This window comes from Macaca thibetana, chromosome 14, assembly GCF_024542745.1.
Source record: "Macaca thibetana thibetana isolate TM-01 chromosome 14, ASM2454274v1, whole genome shotgun sequence".
Taxonomy (NCBI): Eukaryota; Metazoa; Chordata; class Mammalia; order Primates; family Cercopithecidae; genus Macaca; species Macaca thibetana.
Window position 1 is genome coordinate 109,977,689 of NC_065591.1, and position 25,835 is coordinate 110,003,523.

The 25,835-nt window shown below is 41.2% G+C and overlaps 2 protein-coding genes across 2 annotated transcripts in view; one reads left to right on the plus strand and one right to left on the minus strand.

The window, feature by feature from the left end:
* ATP5MG (ATP synthase membrane subunit g) overlaps positions 1-25,835 on the plus strand; it is a 249,536-nt gene that overhangs the window by 67,235 nt on the left and 156,466 nt on the right. The window lies entirely within an intron of this gene.
* Positions 75-25,069, minus strand: MPZL3 (myelin protein zero like 3). The gene is made up of 6 exons (XM_050758445.1): positions 24,926-25,069; positions 13,607-13,773; positions 10,462-10,672; positions 8,845-9,010; positions 6,855-6,918; positions 75-3,309 (listed from the first exon to the last, which is right to left on the minus strand). Exons 1-6 carry the CDS (start codon positions 24,996-24,998, stop codon positions 3,283-3,285), a joined length of 708 nt encoding a protein of 235 aa, XP_050614402.1. The 5' UTR covers positions 24,999-25,069; the 3' UTR covers positions 75-3,282.

Here is a 25,835-nt window from a genome sequence, read left to right on the forward strand (position 1 = left end):
TTTAACACCCCAAACCCCCATCTTTTTCACATGACAATTCCTACCTTATATGTAGATATGCACACACCAAAAGGTAGCCAAAGGGTGCAAAGAAGTTTATTGACTATGATGCAGTAAAGACACCAAGAGTTACAATATCTGTGCATATGGCCCAACAGCGCCTACCCTCCTACAAAAACACAAAAACCAAAAAAGTCAATGACGTGCAGCAGTTAACAGCCCAACAATGGAGTCAAAGGAATGGAGCTGCCTCTTCTGGCAGCAAAGTTTCAAGTTGTGCAATTAAATAATAGTCTTGGTCCACTCCTTGTGGGTCTTCTTATGGTTTCCCTTTAGAACCATAACTGAGTGACTTAGTAGAACATTCATATTCAGGATATGGCCTCCAGAAGTGGTGTTTTGTTTTGTTTTGAACAAAGACGGGCTACCTTCTCTCTTGAAGCACCAGTGCTGGGTTCAGGAGCTACAGAGGACTAAGATGTTCCCCAAGTAGCCTGAAGTAACAGGTCACATGGAAAACACAAAGCAATTGGTAAGTTCACATTTTGTAATAGAATTAAGAGCCTAATGCATAAAACTTAAGGTCATGTAACCACAAGTAAAAACTTCAGCAGCTAAAGAAAAACTCTGGAAGGCTTTTAACCCCTTCTGAACTAAGTTCCCTTTCTAAACAAGGCTGGTTTCCATGGCTGTGACAAGAGCTCATGGGGTAGCAAAAAGAGAGAGAGAATAGCACCTTAGAAGTTACTCAAACAATAGGTGAAACAAACAAGTAAACAAACAAAAAAAAAAACACTTTATCTTCCTTTCATCCTTAAAGAAGGCAGGTGTCTGTACACTACTTCGTGATCCTTCAAAGAATAAAAAGCTGTAACCCAAATCTTAACATAAGGGATGAAGAAGGAAAATGATAGCAGCTGATGACTGGGATGTGACCACAAACCCATGAAGTAAACTAAATTATCAATGTACTCCCCTTACCACGAAGGACTCCATTCAGTCATTTAAAAAGGAAGGGACTAGTTCAAATCATGATTAAGGCTATAAAATAACATGACTGAGTATTCATAGAGCACCAATTACCTCAAGTTTAGACTAGGTGTCAATCTACAAACATAGCACCCTGCATTAATCTTCACAACACACCTGCAAGGATATTACAAGAAGGCCCAGCCAAAACCGGTTCCTCATTTAATGGGATGTGGCTTTCAGTGGGTTCCTGTAACATCATCTCTTTCGCGGAGAAATGAGGACCCACAAAATAGTCCCCCTCACAATTAGGTCTCTATCTTCAAATCTCTGAGAGCCCAAATTATTTACTGTCATTGCTCAAGTTGCTTTCCTCTCTCTGTTGAGGTGTCAGAAATGGTCACGTTAGATTGGCCTCAGATAACCACATAAGTTAACAAGCAGCCCCCCAAAGTACCGTGAGGTTTAACCAGTGGAAATGTAAACTGCCGTTCCTGTCTTTGCCTCTTCTACTTCCTCACATGACCAGAGTCAAATCACAATGTCCTTCAACTAACCAGATTCACTAATCTGTGGACTAGGTTAACAGAAGAGGCCACGCCAAATCTACGATACAGATCTAATAACCCAAATTTTTAAAATTAGGTCTTTGCAAAAAAAAAAAAAAAAAAGAAATTGAGAGAGAGAGAAAAATGATTTTTAAACTAACATATACAGTCTAAAGTGCTGTAATATGGAAACTTCCTGACCAACTAATGAAAAACCATGATAAGGGATCAACCTATTGAAAGAATAGAGACAGGTGAGGGGATAATTTTTGTCTCTCATAATTGAGAAGTAAATCCAATCGCTATTACAGAGGACTATTTATATATGCACTATCCATCTTTACTGATATGCTATACATATGCCTTAATGGCTTATAAAAAATCCTACATAAATTAACATTTGAAACAAGTTGTCATAGCAGAATGGAGTAACCTGCTGTAAGGCACTGAGAGAACAGAAAGGATAAGTATGTTATGCACAATCTCACTTCCTCATCTCAAATATTTTGTAAAAACCGCTTGCAAATACCATAGTTACTCATAGTTGGTGCATTTTAGAAATCAACAAAGTTTTGAAAGACAATACAAGTGAAAAGATGATTTAATTGCAAAGAACTCCTGAAATACTCCATAAGCCCCCACTAAAAACCTGTAAAGAGTTTTTCTTGCCTCCGACCTGAAAAGTCAAGAAGAAAAGTTGTAGTTATAAGAAAATAAAACAACAGGCCAGGCACAGTGGCTCATGCCTGTAATCCAAACGCTTTGGCAGGCCGAGGCAGGCGGATCATGAGGTCAGGGGATTGACACCATCCTGGCCAAAATAGTGAAACCCCGTCTCTACTAAAAATACAAAAATTAGCTGGGTGTGGTGGCGCATGCCTGTAATCCCAGCTACTCGGGAGGCTGAGGCATGAGAATCGCTTGAACCCAGGAGGCAGAGGTTGCAGTGAGCCAAGATCACACCACTGTACTCCAGCCTGGCGACAGAGTGAGACTCTGCCTTAAAAAAAAAAAAAAAAAAAGAAAAAGAAAAAAAATAACAAAGACTCCTTAGCCCAAATTGTACCAGCAAGACTAAATAAAATAATTTTGCTACTTCATGATTCCTTTCCTTAACTGTAAATTGATGACATTGTATTTAATACTTTAAAAACCCAGTCAAAGCAAACCAATGACTTGATCCTACCAAAACTCTAAGGAAACTAAGGCTATACACCCTAAATTATCCAAACACAACTGAGGTTGAGGTGATTCAACCAATGAGTATATGCCCTATACTAACTCACAGCTGAAAGTGTACATGGAGCAAAAAACAAAGAACACCTATCCCAAGCAAACATTTTGTCTGGTGACACGTCAGGAAATCATAAGCTCCACTTCATTTAAAAAATCATTTTGGCATCAGCAGTGTGGCAAACATTCAGGATTCTCCTTCAAACAGTTGGAAGAAAACATGTAATACATTCCAGAGCAAAGACAAATCAAAAAGTATCTTTTTGCTCAGGAAAATAATTTCTTCATTCAATTACAGCATAATTTATTGAAAGTGGAGTCATGAGTCTCTTATGAGAGTTCCTGAACAGTTTATAAATACAAGAACATTTCTTCAATAAATAAGTGGTTCCTAAAGTCTTTACTGATGATCTCCAGGATTGTCCGTCACTATGGTCTAGGCCAGCTCCACTTCTCTGACAGGCGTTAGCTGCCAGTGGAATGGGATGTTTCATGTTATTAGGTGACTCTTCTTATGTCGTACAGACTTTCATCAATATGTCTCTTCATAGTCTGAATCCTGAAGGGAGAAAAACAGTAGGTGTGAAACACAATTCCAGAGTTGGAATTTAGGCAAAGACCACGTGTTAGGATACTCCAGATGGAACCTGGCTTGGGGAGACGACCACAAGTGAAATGCCACTGATGCAATACACCTAAATTCCCCCATGGAGCTTCACAGGACCTCAACGTAATTGGTGTCTATTGGGCGAATTTCTGCTTTGAAGCCCTAGTGGTTTCCTTTCCCTTGAATATTTTTTAAAACCTCAACACACAAGAAAGGATGCCTGTCTACAGCACCGTTTCTTAGCAAAACAAGCGTTGGTGGAATCACCCCAGCGATCCTCTCCCCACTCTCTTGCAGAAATGCGCAAAATTGTGGTTAGGAATTTAGACTAGCTGTCAGTCTACCACTTAGTTCCACCTCTTGCTGGCTGGCTGTGTGACCTTGGATAAAGTTATTAACTTTTCTAAGCCTCAGTTTCCTCATCTGTAAAATGGGGACAATAAAAATACACCTCATAGAACTGTTATGAGAATTGAATGAGGCAATATATGTAAATTACTTAGCGATGCCTGGCACTTCGTAAGCACTCATTCAAGACTAGCTCCTGTTACCATTATTATTATTCATACTCATATTTATTACTTCTAACTTCAAGTGGGCCATTAGCACTATCTGGTATGCCATATTTCTCTAGTCTATTCATTCTCCTTGATGACTATTTCATACCCTTCCCTCTTTCCCCAAACTTCTAACACCTCCTCTTCCCATCATTCTCAGCTGACAGCCTTGCTTTCTCCCATTACTGGGACTAGAGAAGCAATCAGTAGGGAATTTCCACAAGCTCTATCACATGTGGCCACTCATCTACATCTGGACCCATCTATTTGGCCTTCCCTATTGTTCTTATACACTCTCCCTGTCTTACTTTATGTAAGGTGAACATCTCCACTTACGCACTAGATCCTGACATTACCCCAGCAATCCTCTCCTCTCTCTCTTGCAGCATCAATTTTTCCTTCTCTACTACATAATTCCCATCTGTATACAAATGTGCTCAATTTCTCCCATCTTAAAAGGAAAAGCCACCAATGACCCTGCCCTCCACATATTGCCTGTCTCTCTGCATCCCTTCACAGCAAAACTCCTTGAAAGAGTTGTTTATAGCCACTGCCCCAATGCATCTTTCTGCAATCTTTCTTGACCCCACCCCAGACAGGTTTTCATTCCCAATATTCCACTGAAGCTCCTTTTGCCAAGGTCACCAATGACTTCCATATTCCAAAATCATCCAATAATCAATTATCAGCTCTCATTTTACTTCACCTGACTCCACAGCAAACGATACAGTTGATCACTCTCTAGATCACTATTTCCTAAACTACTTCTTCACTTGATTCCCAGGATACCAAAATCTCCTGATTTTCTTCCTACCTCACTAGTCACTCTTTCTTAGCCTCTTTACTAATAAGTCCTCTTCATCTTCCCATACTAGAAATCTTGGAGGGCCCAGGCTCCTTCCTCTGACCCCTTCCCTATCTACATTCATTTCCCTGGAGGAAATATCTCTATCAGTCTCTATCTGCTAATGGCTTCTAAATCTCTATCTTCAGTCTAGACCTCTCTTCTGAACTCCACACCCACAACTGCCCACTCCACATATCCACTTGGAAGTTTAGTAAGTATTTCAAACTTAATATGCCCAAACCCAACTTCTGATCTTCCTCCTAAAATCTGATTCACCCACAGACTTCCACATATTAGCAAATGGTAACTCTATTCTACCAGTTGCTCAAGTCAAGAATCTTGGAACTATCCTTGAGTCCTCTCATTTTTTCATATATAAATGCAAAAGCAGTAAATCCTTCTGGCTTTACCTTCAAACTATAATCAGAATACAACCACTCCTCACCACCTCCACCACCACCACCCTGGTTCAAACTACCAGCATCTTCAGCTACCTGGATTAATGCAAATGCCTCCTAATTGGACTCTCTGATTCTGTCATCGTTCATTACCACCCATTCTCAACACAAAAGCCAGAGTAATACTTTTAAAACAGACATCAGTTGATAGTGCTTCTCTTCCCAAACCCTCCAATGGATTCCATTTCATTGAGTAGAAGTCCAGGTCATTACAATCATCTACAAGGTTCTGTAAGATGTAGCTGCTGCATTACTTCTCTGATGTCAACAAATACTATTCTTTGCCTTGCTGTCTTCATTCCTGCCATACTGCCCTTTTGTTACTCCAAGAACATGCCAGTCATGGCCCCTCCTCAGAGCCTTTGTACCCGTCATTTCTTCTGCCTGAAACGCTCTTCCACAGTAGCCAGATGGCTTGCTTCTCTCAGGTGTTTGCTTGAATATCTTCTCACTGAGGTTGTCCCTAACCTATTTAATGTCACACTCCTTATCCAGCCATCCCATCCCCCTTTTCTGCTTTTTTTCACCATATCATTAAGTACTATCTCATATACTATATATTTTACTTATTTTTAAAAACTTTGTGAGTATTTGTACCCCAATTCAACAGAGTCTTAGAGGATGAGAAAGTTTTCCAGGCAAGGAACATTCAGTTCTCAGAGGGTAGGAATTTTTGTCAGTTTTGTTCACTGCTGGTTCCTAAGCACCTAGAACAGTACACATGGCATGTGACAGATGCTCAACAAATCACTGTTGAATGGATTAATATCTGAAATGTGGATAATAACCATATGAACATTAACTTATTTTGTGTTCTCAAAAATATCCGAGCCTCCAAAGGTTGGTATTAGGTCCTCTGCACTGGCAATACCAACCTTTCTCTCATCGTCCCTTTGATACTTAAGTGCATGAGACAAACAGAAACAAAAAACACTGCAATTAGTCATCAAGCCAAGTGTGAGCTTGGCAAAAAGTAAACAGGAGGCAATGACAGGTATGTATCATATGGGATCAGAAGTTCTTTATGACCTGTTTTCAACTGCACCACATCAGAGAGTCTTCCCTTCTGCTAGGATCCTAACACACCCACCCCTGCCTCCTAACTGGACTCTCTGATTCTGTCATTAGTCACAGCGCGTACTCAAAGCAGGAGGGATGACAGCCTTTTGACATTTAAATCAAAACTTGGGCCTTCCGGGGTGGTATTTCTTATTGATAAAAGACATCAAGTTACCTAAAAGGTTATATCTCCCTAACTCCCTGAAAAATACTACGGCTCGGTGGAAAAGTTAAATTCAGGGTTGGGTCCAGCCAGTCGAAGTCTCCTAGTATGAATTCAGTGGCACAGGACACTCCTGTTTTGGGATTTTCTGTCAGTCAGTAGAAACTACTCTACGTGGCCCCCTTCCCTAACCTAAGACCACCACCTTCTGCCCATGAGACAAGAAACAAATCATGGTTAGAATTGGTAGGGGTCCCCTGAGTCCAAAATGCTTTGGGGGAAGATGCTGGCTTATATCTTGCGTGGACCTAACTGCATATCCTCTGCTGTGTCTGAGGGCATAGGATGGATCCTGTTAGGTAAGCAGGAAAGTGGGACATCAGCAGTAAGCAGAAGGAATGGCATGCACTTACCAGGCACTCAGCGCAACGGATACAGAGCCTCGCCATGCATGCATCTTCCTCCTCCTGATCAGTGCTGTAAAAAGAGGACAAACCACATCTGAATCACCACTATCCTCAATAGAGTAGAGCAGTTAAAAGTACAGGTGTTGAAGTGAGACAGGTCTGGTTTTAGATTCCAGCTCTTCCACTCACTAGCTGGGTGACTGGGCAAATTATTTAAGCCCCAGAAGCCTGTTTCCTCATCTATAAAATGCACATATTGGCCAGGCGCAGTGGTTCATGCCTGTAATCCCAGCACTTTGGGAGGATGAGGTGGGTGGATCACCTGAAGTCAGGAGCTCGAGACCAGCCTGGCCCACATGACGAAACCCCATCTCTACTAAAAATACAAAAATTAGCTGGGCATTGTGGCACACACCTGTAATTCCACTTACTCAGGAGGCTAAGGTGGGGAATCACTTGAACCCAGAAGGCGGAGGTTGCAGTGAGCCGAGATTACACCACTGTACTCTAGCCTGGGTGATAGAGTGAGTGACACTCCCATCTCAAAAAACAAACAAACAAAAAAATGCACATGTCACCACCCACCCTTAAAGCATAGTTGTTAGGAGTAAATAAAAAAATAAATACATGTGAAACACATACCATAGTGCCTGGCACATAATAACTGCTCAATAAATAACCACTCATTCAGAAGTGTAGCAAGCACTGACAAAGTCTCAACATTGTGCTAGCCTAGAGGTAAAAAGATAAATAAAACTTGGGGCTGTAAAGAGCTCATGATGGGGGTGAAAGACCCATTACAACTTAACAAACATGTTATAATGCAGTGTGATAGGGTTTTAATAGAGTTAAGGTCAAACTGCTGCAGCAGCAAAGAGCGAGGAGTGACTAACTGTTCCCTGAGGACTCAGGGAAACTCAAGAGAAGGGGCTATTTCAGCTGGGTCTTGGAGGATAAGAAAGTTTCCAGGCAAACAAGAGAAGGAAGGAGGGCATTACCAGCAAGACAAAAGGCGGGGTCTTAGAGGATGAGAAAGAGTTAGGAAAAATATTTGACCTAAGTATAGTATGTTAGGGCAAATAAATAAGTTCATGGCAGCTGGGACGTGGGGAGATGTCAGGAAACAATGTGACTTAGAGTAAAATCATAAGGGGTTTTGGATACCACTCTTAGAAATAGACATTAGCATTTTTACCAAGAGTTCTTTGCCGTTTTAGAGCCACAGATTCCTTGGAAAGGGCACAGGATGCTCTCTTATTATTGAATTAATGCACACACACACACATACACACACACACACACACAGAGAGAGAGAGAGAGAGAGAGAGAGAGAGAGAGAGAGAGAGAGAATTCTGGACCTTCTCAATGTAAGACTCCCCTCCCCGACATAGATAATGGAGAACAGGAGTTTTATGTAGATTTTTGTTTTGATTTCCTTTTACTATATTTATTTTTAGGGAATATACTAGATCACGCCTGCTCACTGGCAGAATAATGTTTAATAAATCTTTTTGATAACCACAATCCATGTAGCCCCTCACTTCAGAACATATGCTGACCAAGAATAGATCTTGCTTATTGAAATTGCTTTTGTCCTCCACAGCTATTCTTAAAGCCTCTCTCATTGCATTTTCTATCACGAGACATCATCAGCTCAGTGCCAAATACAAGGAGAAGGAAAAATAATTGACCTGGAATTGAAAGAATGAAACATCAACTTCAGAATTTATTCAGACCATGGCACTGTACAATCTGATTTCCAAAGCAGAAGACTAGGACCATATATCAACTCCCCCATCTCTCTCCAAATTAATATTCACACACTTCACTTTCAACCTTCCTTTTGGCAGCCCTTAGCAGAACTATTCTCTTTGAAAAGAAAGTTCACCAGCAGAACTAAACTCGGTCCAGAAGAAAGGAAGGTGTGGATGTAGGGGTCTGGGTAGGGCGCTAAGGAGGAAACAGGCTTGCTGCCCAGGGCTCCTGCTGGACTTACTCATCTGAAACCTCAATAGACGACTTCTTATAGCCAGACCTGCTCCTCTTCTTCAGCCCAGCAGCCTTCCTCCCCATTCTCACCAGCAGCAGAGCAACCACCACGGCTGAGGGCACAAAGACAAGGATGGAAAGAAGGGCCACAGAGGAAAGCATGGTGCCAAAACCTAGAGGTGGAGAAAGAGAAGGTAAAAGACAGGGACGTGCAAATATGCCTCCTGTGACATGAGAAACTAGGTTCTACTTTTGCTCTTATATTTGTTCTGATTACAAAAGTAATAAATCATTGTGTAAAAGATAGAAAATACACAAAAGTGCAATGAAGAATAAAAATGTACCCACGATCCCACTCCTAGGAAGAAGACTTTGGTATTTACCCATTTAATCTTCTTCTGGGGTACTGGGTATGGGTGCATGGGGGGCATATATATTTTTAAGTATGGATCATATATTATGTATTATTTTTAACCTCCTTTTTAACTTATTATATGATAAATAATTAACAATTCCTTCCAGATGTGATGTGTAACGGCTGCATGGCATTCTATCATATTGAATAATTTATAGAACTAATCCTCTGATGCTGGACATTCAAGTTGTTTCGAAATCTTAGAATCTATAAGTCACATTCGGATGGCCAGACTTGTACATAAATCTTCATCTTTAGCTCTAATTCCTTAAGACGAAATTTACAATGGAATTACTAGATCAAAGGGCCTAAACTTTTAAGGCACCTGATTCATACTACCAAACTGCCTTCCAGCAAAACTGTATCATTTTCTTCTTCTGCCAGGAGTATGAATGTGCTCATCTTTGAAACCTACAAGTTATTACCTTTAAAAGAAAAGAAGAAAGAGCAAGAGAGAGAAAGCAAGAAAGGGAAAGAGAAGGAAGAAATGAGAGAGGGAGAGAGGAAGGGAAGGAGAAAAGGGAAGTTGGGAAGGAAGAAGGAAGGAAGGGAGGGAGAGAAGGAGGGATAAAGGGAGGGAGAGAAACTTGAAAAAGACTTGAGAAATGATGACAAATCTATAATGACCCATAATGTGCCTCTAAATCTTTGGCTCAAATCCAGTTAAGGACTAGAATGACCACTTAATCGTCATCAGGGAATAACGTAGAAAAAAAAATCAGTACTTAATCTACTCTCCTCCTGTTTCACAGCAAAGGGAAACTACTGTTCTTTGCAACGTAAAAGAAAAGCACTACCTCTCATGGTTAGAGGGGGTACCCTTTCAAGACACAGGCAAGAACATTATCTCATACCTGGGAGTATGAACATGCTAGGAAAACTGGAATACTTCCATTTCACAGAGATAACAACCCTGTATTTACTCAGGGGTTTTCTATGCATTCCACAAGAACTTTGGTTTTAAAATTTAAAAAAATTATAATGGAGAAACTATGACAACATCTGAAGAGGAAATTCAGTTTTCAAAATAAAGATTAAAAATTCACCCCAACATACATATTGGGATGGCAGAAAAATTACTTTGACTCAATGATTTAATGACCCAACTGGCTTACAAAGATAGACAGCTTTGTTTATCATCGAGCTCTCCAGAAAGCACCACCGCAGTCACAGAGCACTGCAGAAGAAGGTTGGTGGCAATGAGCTTACCCCTTTCTGTGACTGTTAGCTCTGTCAAGGGAATATTATGGTGCACATCTGGGGGATTCTTCACAGCACAGCTGAATGTCCCATTGTCCTTTATGGTAGGGTTGCTTATACTTATAGATGCATCCCCTTTGTATACATTTCCAACCCAGGAAATCCGATCCCGAAATGTGCCTGCTGTGGTTGGGTACTGGAAAGACTGATAATGAAATATCTAAGAAAGCAACACCACGAGAGAAAAAGTTAACTTGGAAAATGCAATGAAAATATAAACCTCAGTAGGTCCAAAATAAAATACAACTGTATAATGGTGTGGTTTTTTTTTTTCAGTTGGGCAACTTTTTATGCTTTTTTAACCTCCATCCTATAGGTTAATAAAACTGATCAGAAAAAGGCCCGATGAGACACTTCTGGGATCCTAATCCTTGAATCGCTTCTAAATTTTCCCTGGAACCCTAAAGTAATAGTTCTCAACCAGAGGCAATTTCACCCTCCAAGAGATATTGGCAATATCTGAAGACATTTTCAATTGTCACAACTGGGGAGATGCTACTGGCATCTAGTGAGTAGAAGCCAGGGATGCTAGTAAACATCCTACAATGCACAGGACAGCACCCACAATAAAGAATTATCTGGCTCAAAATGTCAACAGTGCCAAAGTTGGGAAACTTTGTTCTAAAGTAGCATCTCATGTTTGAATAGCTCTCTACAGTTTGCCAATAATTTCCACACATTTACTCACTTGAGCCTCACAACTACACTGAACTACATGAGGCAGGTATAATTATCCCAAACGTATAAAAAGGGAAACAGGCTGGGCATGGTGGCTCACGCCTGTAATTCCAGCACTTTGGGAGGCCGAGGTGAGCGCATCACTTGAGCTCAGGAGTTCAGGACCAGCCTGGCCAACATGGTGAAACCCCATCTCTACTAAAAATACAAAAATTAGCCGAGTGTGGTGGCATACACCTGTAATCCCAGCTGCTTGGGAGGCTGAGACACGAAAACTGCTTGAACCCAGGAGGCAGAGATTGCAGTGAGCCAAGATTGTGCCACTGCACTCCAGCCTGGGCGATGGAGCTAGACTCCGCCTCAAAAAAAAAAAAAAAAAAAAGGGAAGAAAGAAAACAAAGCCAAACAAAAGACTAAGTGAGTTGCTCTAAGGTATACAACTAGTAAGTGACAAAAGGGAGATTTTTGCTTGTTCTCAAAGGAGGAGAGTGTAATATAATTCAGCCTCTCTCAAGTTATCTACCTTGACAATTAATATATTCCCTAAGTCTAATACGTGATAAGTACTCAATGAATATATGTTGAATTAAAACAATGCTGCCTAGGACTTGATCAGACATTTCATCACCAAAAGTCTAATTATCAGACACTTATCAAAAGCCTTGATTAGACACTTCATCACCAAAAGCCTAATTATACCTGGGGCAGGCCAGGCAGGTATTACAATACAATATGACTTATGCAATATGGCTTATGCAAAATACAGGCTTTCCTCTTTCTTTGTTACTTGGTACCTTCCCATTTAGGAACCTGGGTGTTTACAACCACTGAATTGCCCAATTTTGAAAAGCAACTTCCCAGAAAAGATGCTGACTCACTTATTTGTTCATTTGTTCATGCATTTATTCAACAAATATTTGGTGCAGATTTCTAATGTGCTAGGCATTGTTAAGCAAAAGGATACGGTGGGAGCCACACAGGCATAGTTCCTACTCTCACGGAACTTACATTTAGTGATAAAGACAGATAATGAGAAATAATAAGTGTATTGAACATTTCAAAGGGGGAGGTAAAGAATCCCTACCACTAATTATCAGCATCAGTGTAAAAGAGTTTGGAACTTCTTATTGACAAAACACGGCCCACTGTATATCCTCGAGATTAGTCTAGCTCGTAAATTCAATGTTAAGTTCATGAAACTCATATCCTTGCTTATTGATTAATCTGACACAATCTTGACTGACTAATTCCATGACTGCAACATCATGTTATGTAACTTTAATTCCAACTTGTATGAGTTTGCTGATTTTCTGACCAGTCTCGCAGAGGGCAGCACTAGAAGAGAGCTGCTGTTTCTCACCCAGGAAGCTCCTCATTGCTTGCTCTGTCCTACTTTTGACCAAGGAGGCAGAGCCAAATAAGGCCAGCCACAGTTTCCTGATCACTCGAATCAAGTGAACTATTTCAAGTCTGAAAAAAAAGTGGGAGGGGAGCATGAATACAGCCTAGCTTCTTTCACTGGAGTCACCTACCTAGCCTCAAGCTATGTGGCATTCTACAATGGCTCCTAACACAGAATGCAAAGCTTATTTACACAAAGTCAAAGAGGACATTTTTCCAGTGAAGGAAATAGGATAAATAAATTAACAATACTTAAAAAAATACAATCTTCCATACAGCTATGACATTCACATTCTTGAATAACATCTATCCTGAGCTAAGGATGCTGCTGGAAGCTTAAAGAGAAAAAAAATTTATAGCATTTTAATCTTCAATTAGACACCTACAATGCAAGTTGGACCATAAATGTGTTTTATATGTGTGATGAAGGTTTATTGCTTCCAATATTGCAAGACCATCTGTCACCAACATCTGTCACCAACACGAGGTGCCACCATTTCCTTCAAAGGCAGCCATATAAATCAATGCAGATGTTTATACACTGGAAAAAAAAGTGTCAAGATAAATCCACAAAGCACAAATATGCAAAGAGATACGCCCACTGAGACAACTTAATACGACAGAAAATGAGCAGCCTTAAGAGAAAGGATGTCTGTGACTGGACCTATAGAATTTTTCTATTCAATTGTCCTGAAGGTACCCTTCTTAGTACATTAAATCTGAAAATGAAGCTATGAAATAATGCAAAAAGAAACAACAAAGAGGAAAAAAAATTAAACCACATTTCCTCTGAGTTTCTGACAGTTTTTTTCCTGCAGCTTATTGACAGAATTCTTACACGGCGCCCTATGTGACCAAATGAATGTCATATAGGATAAAAGTTCATCTATCTCTATTAAAGTAGAAGCCCATCTTCTACTCTGAGATGAGATGGCCTCAGGCATGCCTGTGATTTGCAGTAAAACAATTCCAAAACCGTTGACCAAAGGAACTTTCCAAAAAAGTACACACTTACTGACACTGTGCGGCTGCTGCTGGGAGGGCGATATGTCCAGTCTATGGTAAGCTTGTCAGTGACATCTGAAGTTGACTTGAAAGTGCATTTCAACTTGATCTTTTCTCCAACATAACCTCGGACATGGGCATCTGCGTGAATCTCCAAGGAAAGGACGATATAAACACCTAATCAAAGCAAACCCAAACACTTAAAATGCATTCATGTGGGTGGAATATACGGATGTGAGTGAACAATTATTTTTAGAGCCCTCATCAAAAAGCCAGGGCAATAAATATGAATAAATATCTTCTCAGGCAAGCCTACAAGGGACAAGGAGTTGATAGCTGCATTAATCAAAGATGGTATTTTTCAATCATTTTCTAATCTTAAATCATAACTGAAGGCTGGTGTAAAAATTTAAAATCTGGTCACACCAGCATTTTCCCAGATACAGGCTTGTGGTTCAATTAACTACAAACAATGGGTCTGCCCATGGCTGGCTAACAGGCAACATCGCCCATCCCCTTCCATCCCCCGCAGACACACACACACTCACACACACTCACACACACTCACACACACACACACACACTCTGGGAATATGGCAGTTTTTATGGTCTAAGGGACTTACTCCAAGTATAGCATGGTTGCATCATGAAGCTACCATTGCCTCATCAACAGCAAAATGAGAATAGGAAGTAAGAATGGGAAGATTTATTTCGAATAATTTTCTGAAACTGCCCCCAAGGTACTATCTAGTTTTTCCCTTTTTCTTAAAGCTGGCTGAGGAATCACACATCTATTAAAAGTAAATCATGGGGAAGAAAACAGAATAGGTGAATGCATTCTAGCAAGTAGAAATAAGGTATCATTTTGAAACCCACTAGAGACTTATTTTTTCCAAAACCACTCATGTACCCAAATCTGACACTTTATCTCCCTGAAAAGGGCTGGTACTTTATTCTAACCAGTTCCTTCTGCTTTCAGAGAACAAAAACTTATCTTTCCCTTCAGAGCCATATTTTAGGAAATTACATTGCCAGTACTTTGTTCTTCCTGCTTCCTTATCTACCTCAAGAAGCCATGAATCTTCTGGTGGCCAAGACAAACAGAGCAGCAAGATTTCAGAAAAGTGCAAACCCACACGCTGCCCTGAAAATCAGCAGTGCTTCCAGTACAGACAGAATGGTGTAGTGATTGAGCACACAGGTCACAGCTCCTATGCCAGAGGGTCTGGGTTCAAATCCCGGCCCTGTTACCTGCTGGGTCTGCAGCCTTAGCAAGTTACCGTACTGCTTCAGTCTCCTCACCCTCATGGGAATGGTGATAATAGTACTTACCTCAGAAGGCCACTGGGAGGATTAAAAGAGTTAAAACACATACCACACTAAGAAGCCTACTCAAACCAGAGTAAGTGCTCAGTGCGTGTTAGACAGTGTCACTGTCATTATTGCCACCTCTTCAGTCCTGCCCACACACTCTCAACCTTTCCTGTCACAGTTATGAGTCATCAGTTCCACTGCCTTTACCTCTGCCAGCTTTGAGTCATTTTTCTTGCTCCTCTCTAGACAATCCAGTCTGTTGACATTCCTTTTGAAAGGAGGAGACCAAAACTGAACCCACTAATAAGAACTCGTAAGAATAGGACCCATCCCAAAGACGAAGATTACTCCTGGTCTGCCTATGGCACCCTTTCTGCCTTTGCCACGCTAAACCTGTCCTGCCTTCTGTGCCTTTGCAAACGCTGTCCCTCTGCTGGAAAGCTTTTATCCCTCAGTCCCCACTCTCTTAGGCCTGCAATCCTGACCCATCACTGTAAGAAAATCCTTATTCATCACTCAAGATCTAACTCTAAAAACTGGGAGGTGGAAATGAATGGACAATCTACACTCTCCCCATGTCTATTCCTTTATCCTAAAACATAAGTATAGTATAGAGATTTAAAATACAGATTTAGAATTAGCCAGACCTGTACTTGAGTTCTAGCTCAGCTACTTTCTGGTTGTGAGACCTTGATCTCGGCCACCTAACCAGTTCAAGCTTCAATGTCTTCACTTGGTAAATGGGAATAATAACAAGATCTACTTCACTGGATCACTCTGAAGAGTGACTACAATCAAAAAAGGTAACTTTTTATTATGATCATGTTGTTCATTTCACAACATGAAATGCTTGGCACAGCATCTGTAATAAAAACTTTAATAAATGTTAGCTATTTTTATTAAAATGAACACCACACATATTCAAAAACTTTCAATAATTTCCTATTGGGCTACAAAATAAAATTCAAAGAGTGGCAATCTAGCCCCACACTTCTGTCACTGCATCCCATCTACTTTCCCAATCTCTTCATCATTACTTGAATGTCCTGCCATTTCCCACATGTACTGTGTCCTTTCATGCCACTGAGCCTCTCTTTGAACAGCTCTCTGTCTGAAAGGCTCTCCCCACCTCTAACAATCCTGCCTGGGTTGTTCTCCAACACACCACATCCCCAACATTCACACACCTTCAAATTCCAGGTCAAATATCGGCGCCCTTTGCAGTGCCTTCCCAAATTCCCTCATGCGGTTCATCGCCCTTTCTCCTCCTAGCACTAGGTACATAATCCCGCACAGACACAGATGCCATCGATTGCACCTAGTTACAAAGGCTATTCCTCTATTAAATGTTACCACCTTCAGGGCAAAAATTCAGAGGGAGGGGAGCAGGCAGAGAGACACTGAGGGAAACAGGTGGACAGGTCACCAGAAATTCTAGTATAGGAACAAAGCATGCTTGTAAATCACCCACTTTATTCCTATCACCTTTTTTATAGTACATTCAGTACTCTTAACTCCCCTACACTCCTATCTTTCCATTTCACCCTTTCAGGAAAAGCTCAGCTCTAGATGACCACAACTAGACTGGGCTAGTATACCCTGAACAAGAAAAATCACACAACTGGACAATTACCATAAGAAATGTGTTAATATCGGCCAGGTGCGGTGGCTCACGCCTGTAATCCCAGCACGTTGGGAGGCCAAGGTAGGCGGAACACCTGAGGTCAGGAGTTTGAGACCAGCCTGGCCAACATGGTGAAACCCCGTCTCTACTAAAAATAGAAAAATTAGCCAGGCGTGGTGGTAAGCGCCTGTAATCCCAGCTACTCGGGAGGCTGAGGCAGGAGAATCACTTGAACCCAGGAGCTGGAGGTTGCAGTGAGCCAAGATCACACCATTGCACTCCAGTCTGGGGGACAAGAGCAAGACTCCATCTCAAAAAAAAAAAAAAAAAAAAAAAAAAGAAATGTGTTAATATCACCCACAGCTGAGTCCTCGACGAGGCCTGGCAAACCTTTAACTGACCTTGGTTAGCTTCCCATTCCATGATTCCTCAAGCCCTTGTCATTCTTCCTCAGTCCTCCATGCAACCTCCAAACCCCTCATTCTCAGAAGAAAATGTTACCTCTTACATCATCATGAAACTTGAGGCCATATAAACGGCCCAGGCACACACATTCCTGCGTCTGCTCCCATCCTTACTTCCAACTGAAAGGATGTGGTGTCCCTTTTCCTATGCAAGGCCAGGTCCTCTGCTCTGCCTGGATTCATCCCCTCTATTCTCTGCTTTAGCAGAAAAACCCTCTTTAGGCCGGGCATAGTGGTTCACACCTATAATCCCAGCACTTTGGGAGGCCGAGGCAGGCGGATCACATGAGGCCAGGAGTTCAAGAGCAGCCTGGGCAACATGGTGAAACCCTGTCTCTACTAAAAATACAAAAGAAATTAGCCGGGCATGGTGGCACACGCCTGTAGTCCCAGCTACTCAGGAAGCTGAGGCAGGAGAATCGCTTGAAACTGGGAGGCAGAGATTGCAGTGAGCTGAGATCACACCACTGCACTTCAGCCTGGGTGACTGAGCAAGACTCTGTCTCAAAAAAAAAAAAAAAAAAAAAGAGAAAAAACCGTTTCTACTGCCTTCAACCCCTCCCCTTCAGCCTCTAAATACACAAGTTTCTCCAATCCTTAAAAACAAATAGCAATTTTTAAAAATCTTTCCTTAACACTGTAATATTACTCTAGTTACCAACTACTGCCCTTTCTCTCCTTTCTAAGCCAAGTTTGTGAAAGAGTGGTGTATACTTGAGGTCTCCATTTCCTCCTTCCCATTCACTTATAGACCTTACGGTACAACTGAACTCCACTATCACTTGTGGTAAAAGGCATCATATATCTTAAAATTGTAAAATCCAAGGGATAAAAACTTCAGTAGACACTTTTCTATCCTTATTTTACTGGATCCTCTACCAGTGACTAATGAACTTCTCTATCCCAAAGCTTGCACGACAATTATCTCCTTCATTCACTCATTCTTCAAACATACATTTATTGAGCATCTGTTTTGTGCCACCCTCTGGGTTTGGAATTAAATGCAAGCAAAATAAATACACTCCCTTGTATACTTGAAACACAGTAGAAGTTTGATATATTAATTAACTAATCATGAAGACAGATGCATAATTACAAACTCGGATAACTACTATAAAGGAAGGAAAAAGAAAGTGGCTACAGGTACGGCCCCTGTTATGTTGGGGGAGAGGAGAGTGGTTAATGAAAGCTTCCCTGAAAGTTACTCTTGAGCTAAGATCTGAAGGAAGAGTTAACAAGGTGAGGAGAGGGAGGGCATTCCAGGCAGAGGACACAGCACATGCAAAGGTCCTGCACCAGGAAGGAGCTTAGTCAGTCAAGGGGCTGAAAAGGAGTGTGACTGCAACACAAAAAATACGAAAGGGAGAGAAAATAGAATGAGATGTGGTTGGGAGGTAAACAAAAACCAGACCAGGCAGGACCTTAGAGATTTGGGTACTTATCCTTAGAGTAATAGGAAGCCATGGAAAGTACTTAACTGTGGGACTGAACAAGAAGAGACCTGATGAAATTTGCATTCTTAAAAGATCACTTTAGAGAAGACACTTACAAGGAATCAAGAGTGAATATGGGGAAATTCAGCATGTTGGGAGGCCCAGGCGGGTGGATCACCTGAGGTCAAGAGTTCAAGACCAGCCCGGCCAACATGGTGAAACCCCGTCTCTACTAAAAATGCAAAAATTAGCTAGGTGTGGTGGTGGGAGGTGGAGGCTGCAGTGAGCCGAGATCGCACCACTGCACTCCAGCCTGGGTGATAGAGCGAGACTTCGTCTCTTAAAGGAAAAAAAATTGTGAATGAGTGAATATGGGGAAATTACTGAGGAGGTTACTATGGTAGTCAAATAAGAAAGAAGGGAAGTTTGAACTAAGTATGGCTGTGGAATATTAGGGAAAGGGAGATATCAAGGATGACTCCCAGGTTTCTGACTTCCTGATGCCATTCACTGAGAAGGGAAGACTAGAAAAGTACTAGGCTTGGCAGGGGAACAGGAGCTTGATTCTGGATGCATTTAAGGTGCCTCTGAGATAACCAAGGGATAATGTCAAGGGAGTGGTTGGTTTAGGGCAAAGGTCAGCAAATTATGGCTCATGAGCTAAATGGAAGCAAATGGATCTAATAGAAAGGGAACAAACTAAAAATTACCAGCAACTGACCTGACTGCTAGCTCTGGGTGTGACCAGATTGGCCTAAATCAATTATGACATCCAATGGTCTTTTGGTAAACAGCTAAAAAAAATTTACAATGTCTTTTTTTTTTTTTTTTTTTTCTTGAGACAGAGTCTCGCTCTCTCGCCTAGGCTGGAGTGCAGTGGCCGGATCTCAGCTCACTGCAAGCTCCGCCTCCCGGGTTTACGCCATTCTCCTGCCTCAGCCTCCCGAGTAGCTGGGACTACAGGCACCCGCCACCTTGCCCAGCTAGTTTTTTGTATTTTTTTTTTAGTAGAGACGGGGTTTCACCGTTTTAGCCAGGATGATCTCGATCTCCTGACCTCGTGATCCGCCCGTCTCGGCCTCCCAAAGTGCTGGGATTACAGGCTTGAGCCACCGCGCAATGTCTTTTAAAATAAACTTTTATTAGAACACAGCCATGTTCATTTGTTGATGTATTTATCTGTAGCTGCATTTTTTGCAGAATTGAATAGTTGCCACCAGAGACCATGTAGCCCACAAACTCTAAAATACTCTCTGGCCGTTTACAGAAAATGTTTGTTAACCCTTGGTTTAGAACAAAGAGACATGGGTTACAATTTAAAATCAGAATCTCTTTAGTTTCCCTCCAACCAACTCCACCACTGATTGTGTTACACATACACACACACAGGTACTCACTCACTCTCTCTCTGTCTCCCCACATCTCTGACAGTATGTATCAAATATCTAAGGCTGTTATTTTCTTATCCAGCCTTTAAACACTGGTGTTCCTTAGAGATCCAGCCTGAATATATAGTCATTCAACATGGACAATCCTATTCACTTGCAGATTTAACAACCACTAATAGGATAATGATTTCCCAATCTATATTACTAGTCATGACCTACCTCTGAGTGTTCAAGTGTTACCGGATATACTCTCTTGAATATCACCACCACATGTCCTCAAATCGAATGTAGTAAACATTTGTTTGTTGCCAGCTCAATATCCATTTCCCCGATCTCCTAATAATATCCCTTTTTTTTTTTTTTTTGATACCTACCTTTTCCCACATAGCCTATCATAGCCTATGAGCTAGGAGGAAGATGACACTATCAGTCAGGATCCAGGCAGGAAATGGAAGGCACAATCAGTTGAGATTGTGAAAAGTGTATGGGCCACTTTTCTTCTTTTCTTTTCTTTTTTTTTTTTTTTTCAAGACAGGGTCTCACTCTATTGCCCAGGCTACAGTGCAGTGGCGAGATCTCAGTTCATTGCAACCTCTGCCTCCCAGGTTCAAGTGATCCCCCACCTCAGCCTCCCAAATAGCTGAGACCACAGGTGTGTGCCACCACACCTGGCTAATTTTTTGTATTTTTGGTAGAGACAGGGTTTTGCCATGGTTACCTGGGCTGGACTCAAACTCCTCAGCTCAGGCAATCCTCCCACCTCAACCTCCCAAAGTGTTGGGATTACAGGCATGAGCCACCATGCTCAGCCTAGGTCACTTTTCGAAGGGACTTTTCCCAAGGTTAAGGAAGCTGACATCAGCACAAATCCTTTACCATCCCCAAGTCTGAAGGGCAAAGGGAGGAAATGGTGTTACTAGATCCTGGTAAGAGTGGGAGCTGTGGGCTACCTGACAGTGGCTGTTGTTAGAGGGATACAGGCACTACGGATCATGGCACCAAGAGAGGGAGGGAGCAGGAAATACATACCCTGATCTTCTCTCTCCTGCCCTCCAATCTCCTGCCAAAGCCTCCCGTTGGCCAAATCTAACTGGAAACCGGAGGAAGAGAGCCTGAATGATGTACTCTATACAGTCAGCTTTCCAAAGAGTAGAGTAGAGCAGAGAACGAGTCTGGTGGGAGGGGAGAAAACTAAAAGTAAACAGCAACTGACTTTACTGCCAGCTGAGGCTGACTCGGATTTACCTAAACCAATCATTACATCTAGTGGTGTACTGGTAAACAGCAAAACATTTTCACAAAAAATAAAAAGCCCCAGATACATAGGGTTGGACAATTTCTGTGGTGCAAACACTCCTATCATGGTCAATTTCAAGCTACACATGTTAAGTCCCTAATACACCCCAATCATATCCTCCCAATCACAAAGATAGGTTTTGGGTCAATATGTGATCTAAGTTAATCCAATCAAAGCGAGTTTCAGAAAACCTGCTTTAAAAGTTATTTAATGCCCTCCACCCCACGCCTGCCTTATTTTTTGTTTTTTTGAGATGGGGTCTCGCTATGTTGCCCAGGCTGATCTTGAATTCCTGGGCTCAAGTGATCCTCCCATCTTGGCCTCACAAAGTGCCGAGATTATAGTCAAGAGCCACCATGCCCAGTCCTCCATGCCTTGTTTATGCTCCTGTCTACGTCTAAAATTTTCTTCACTCCCTATCTCTAACAAACTTATTCCTCTTTCAAGATTTAACTTCACCTCCAGGAAACCTTTCCTTTATTCTCATGCCAGATCAAAGCATCTCTTCTCCATCCTCATGGTTTCTAATGCATTTATCTCTTAGTATCAGACTCCAAAATCATCTATTGACTTATGTCTTCTGCAGTAGATCCTGAGCCCATCAAAACACAGCCTAGCGTACTGTGGATGTCTAGTAACATTTATTCAACTAGACCAAACCAACAACGGTTTCCCTTTTTTTTTTTTTTTTTTTTTTTTTGAGACAGAGTCTCACTCTGTCACCCAGGCTGGAGTGCAGTGGCGTGATCTCAGCTCACTGCATCCATGGATGAACTAAACTACTCTATACTGTTAGACATCAGGGTGTTGACTCCTTTTTGGGGAGAAAGGATAATGACGGGAAAGAAGTACAAAAGAAGGCTTTTGGAATGTGAGAAACATTCTATATATCCTGATTTGGGTGCTAGTTACCCATGTGTGTTCAGTTTCTGAAAATTCATTGAGCTGTATACACTTATGACATGTGTACTTTTCTCTACATATATTATACTGAAATTAAAAAATGATTTAAAACCAATGGATGCAAGATAGTTTGCCTCTTCCACTCATAAAAAAAAAATACCAATCCCACATTAATTCACTCAGAAATGTCCATCCCAGGCCTAATGCCCTTATCTCTTCATCTGAGCAGAAAAGCATTCCTGCCAGGTAAAAACAGCCAACTATAGAAATATTCATAATAATTAACAAAAACTGTTTGGGGGAAAAACAAGAAAATCATATTTTAACATAAGTAATTTTACACATGAAAGAATTAAACGTGTCAATAAAGCCCCCAATCTTGTATGCCCCATTTTCTAAAATATAAATCTACTGATATTTTATTCATATTGCACACTTAAATAAAAAAGAGAAAAGTTTAAGAACCCTAGGTCCCCTAGTCTACCATTTCTAAATACTTAGATAACTGATATAGCAGGACCAGACTTATAACTTAAGGTGAATTCAAATAATCTAATAATTTAAGTGGCCTTATCTTTGAAAACAAAAGGCAAATAAACACTGACATGAAACCAAACTCTACCACATAAGATTTAAAAGACCAAACAAATGGATGAACCTTGAAAACATGCAAAGTGAAAAAAGCCAGTCACCAAAAGCACACATTGTGTAATTCCATTTAGTTTATTTATTTATTTATTTATTTAAGGCAGGGTCTCACTCCATCACTCATGCTGGAGTGCAATGGTGCAATCCCAGATCACTGCAACTCCTGCCTCCCAGGTTCAAGTGATTCTTCTGCCTCAGCCTCCCAAGAATCTGGGATAACAGGGGCATGCCACCACACTCAGCTAATTTTTTTTTTTTTTTTTTTTTTTTTTTTTTTGTGGTAGAGATGGGGTTTTACTATGTTGGCCAGGCTGGTCTCAAACTTCTGACCTCAAATGATCCGCGCACCTTCCCAAAGTGCTGGGATTACAGATATTATTCTATTTATATAAAATGTCCAGAACAGGCAAATCAATAGATACAAAAAAATAGACTGGTGGTTGCCAGGGGCAAACAGAAATGGGGAATGAGATGTGATTGTTAATGGGTATCAGGTTTCTCTTTGGGATGATGAAAATGTTTTAAAATTGATCGTGGTAATGATTGCATAACTGTGAATATACTAAAAACCATTCAATTATGCCCCTTAAGGGAGTAAATTGTATGGCATGTGAATAATATGATAAACCAGTTGTTTCTTTTTTGTTTTTGTTTTTTGAGACGGAGTTTCGCTCTTGTCGCCCAGGCTAGAGTGCAATGGTGAGATCTCAGCTCACTGCAACTTCTGCCTCCTGGGTTCAAGCGATTCTCCTGTCTCAGCCTCCTGAGTAGCTGGGATTATAGGCGCCCGCCACCATGCCTAGCTAATTTTTTTTGTATTTTTTAGTAGAGTTTCACCATGTTGGTCAGGCTGGTCTTGAACTCCTGACATCAGGTGATCCAGCTGCCTCAGTCTCCCAAACTGCTGGGATTACAGGCAAGAGCCACACACCCTACCACCAGTTATTTTTTAAAAGGCAAAATATCTATTCCACAAGTACACAGAGATCGTAAAATCAACTTTTAATGTTTCATTGAATTATATGATCTGCTGGACTTGACACATGCTCTTCAAAGCAAAATGACATTAGATTTAAGAAAACACCATTTCCATATTTTTTTCCTCAATAAGACAGTATTTGAGTATGTCGTGTGTGTGTATGTGCGTGTGTGTGTGTGTGAAAGAGAGAGAGAGTGGACTGGGTGTATTAGGAGTGACAGTAGGCCAGCCTAAATACCATATGGCAAAGTAATTTAGCTAAAAAACTGGAGACTTATGATGACACAGGCAGCTGGGAGGGATCACGGGGTGTGCTGGCAACATGAATATTAGTCACCAGTTAAAATAAAAACTTTCCAGCCTTATCTGCTAAGATTTAGGACACCTGAAGTCTTTACATTAAAGTATTTATATAATATTAAATATCTCTTTCAGAAATCCCCATTACCCTCAAGGAAATTTTATAAAGCTAGCAATTCACTCTAATGCTAGATATACTAATATTTTATTTCCCAGGAAGACACACATACATAAAATCCAGGAAATTAAAATGAAGTACATTAAAATGAAGGTAATTAGGTTGAACTGAAATTTATGCAATTTGAAAATTATATGAAAGCAAAACTCACCTAAATTTTAAGATGTGAATGTCAAGTGTGAATACCCTACTTCTGATACTACTTAATAGATTAAATTTTAACAGAATTAAATGCTCTTTCTTGTATTAAAAAAGTTATTAAAATGCTAAAGTAGTTGATTTTCATCAACATGCTTCTCTATAATGAATCACATCACATCTCTTCTGTGACTAACAAATATTTCATTTTACAGACCACAATAATCACCTACAAAAAATAAAATTACCAACTGTCATGATTTTGTTTCCCAAAACTACTGGGACAAACTACTGAATGCTAGAACTGTCATTTTTCTAATCAGGGTATACAGCGCCCAAACCACAGCAGTCAACCTCATCACAAAATAACACCCAGTGCTCCCAAAGCCAGAGCGCTTTGTGGTTCCATCAAGTATGCCATCACCAAACTACAATGACAGGTCACGCAAGGTGGAAAGCTCCCAAGGCTCAGAAACGGACTGACAAAATACCAACTACCCGCAACGATGTGGTGATGACATCGTCCCAACGTCCCGCTCCCTCCTTCCCTCCCAGAACTAAGCGGGGGCTTTTCGGAGACCCTCCCCACCCGGAACCGGAAAGGCGACCATCTTCCCTAACCCCCCAAGCCGGAAGTGGAGCGTAGCCAGCCGGAGCACTCACCCTGGAAGAACAGGACGCCGAGCAGAGGGAAGAGAGCGCAGCCACGGCCTCCAGCTGCTCCGCTCTGCTGCATCCCGGCAGCTCTCCAGATGCTTGCACACCTTGTTTACAGCTCCCAGTAACGACACAGGTAACGCCGGAAGTGACGTCAGGGCAGGGGGCCGAGAGACAACGTAAAGGGCGATCCGAAGTTACCATAGGAACCTGGCTTCTTTCCAGAACCACACCTGGTTTCACTGACCAGCGAATCATTAACTTTCAGGCGGGAGCTAATTTTTCTATTTTGCTTGAAAATGAAGTAGGCTACAGACTTTAAATATTTACAAGTTTGTTTTTGTGGAATTCTGCAGAACTAAATAATTTTGATGCTCTGCATATCAGACATCGTTTTTTACGTCTCGAGATTTAGTTGAAGGTTCTCAGAATACGCTCCCGTAAATTTAGAGTTCAGAAACACCTGGGAGATCATACAGCATAGATAAATATATATTAGGCGCTGGTAGTGATATGTGCCACAAGCCTCATTGGTGGTTGTCCTTTTTAGGGTAACTATCACAGCATCCAAAATTGGGGGTTTATTAAATTACTTTTGGCAGTGGCAATGATGATCAAATCATTATAGCCTGTATTAGAGGAAAAGGAGAACTGGGATTTGTGTGTCTTTGGTTGGAAAAGTAAGAAAGTTATGTTATCACAGTACTTGAAGTGAGGTGGCGTCACATACTTCTGAAAAAGAGATGGTACAATAAGTACACTGCTGTAATAATCAGTAAGCCTCTTCCCTGGAAATAGCCACGTGTCAATGAAAGCAGGAGAATAAAAGTATGCTTTCGCTTTGGGAAAGAATAAGTTTCCATTTTTCAATTTCCGTTCCTTTACTAGACTTGAAAGCCAGTAGTTTTCCCTATTA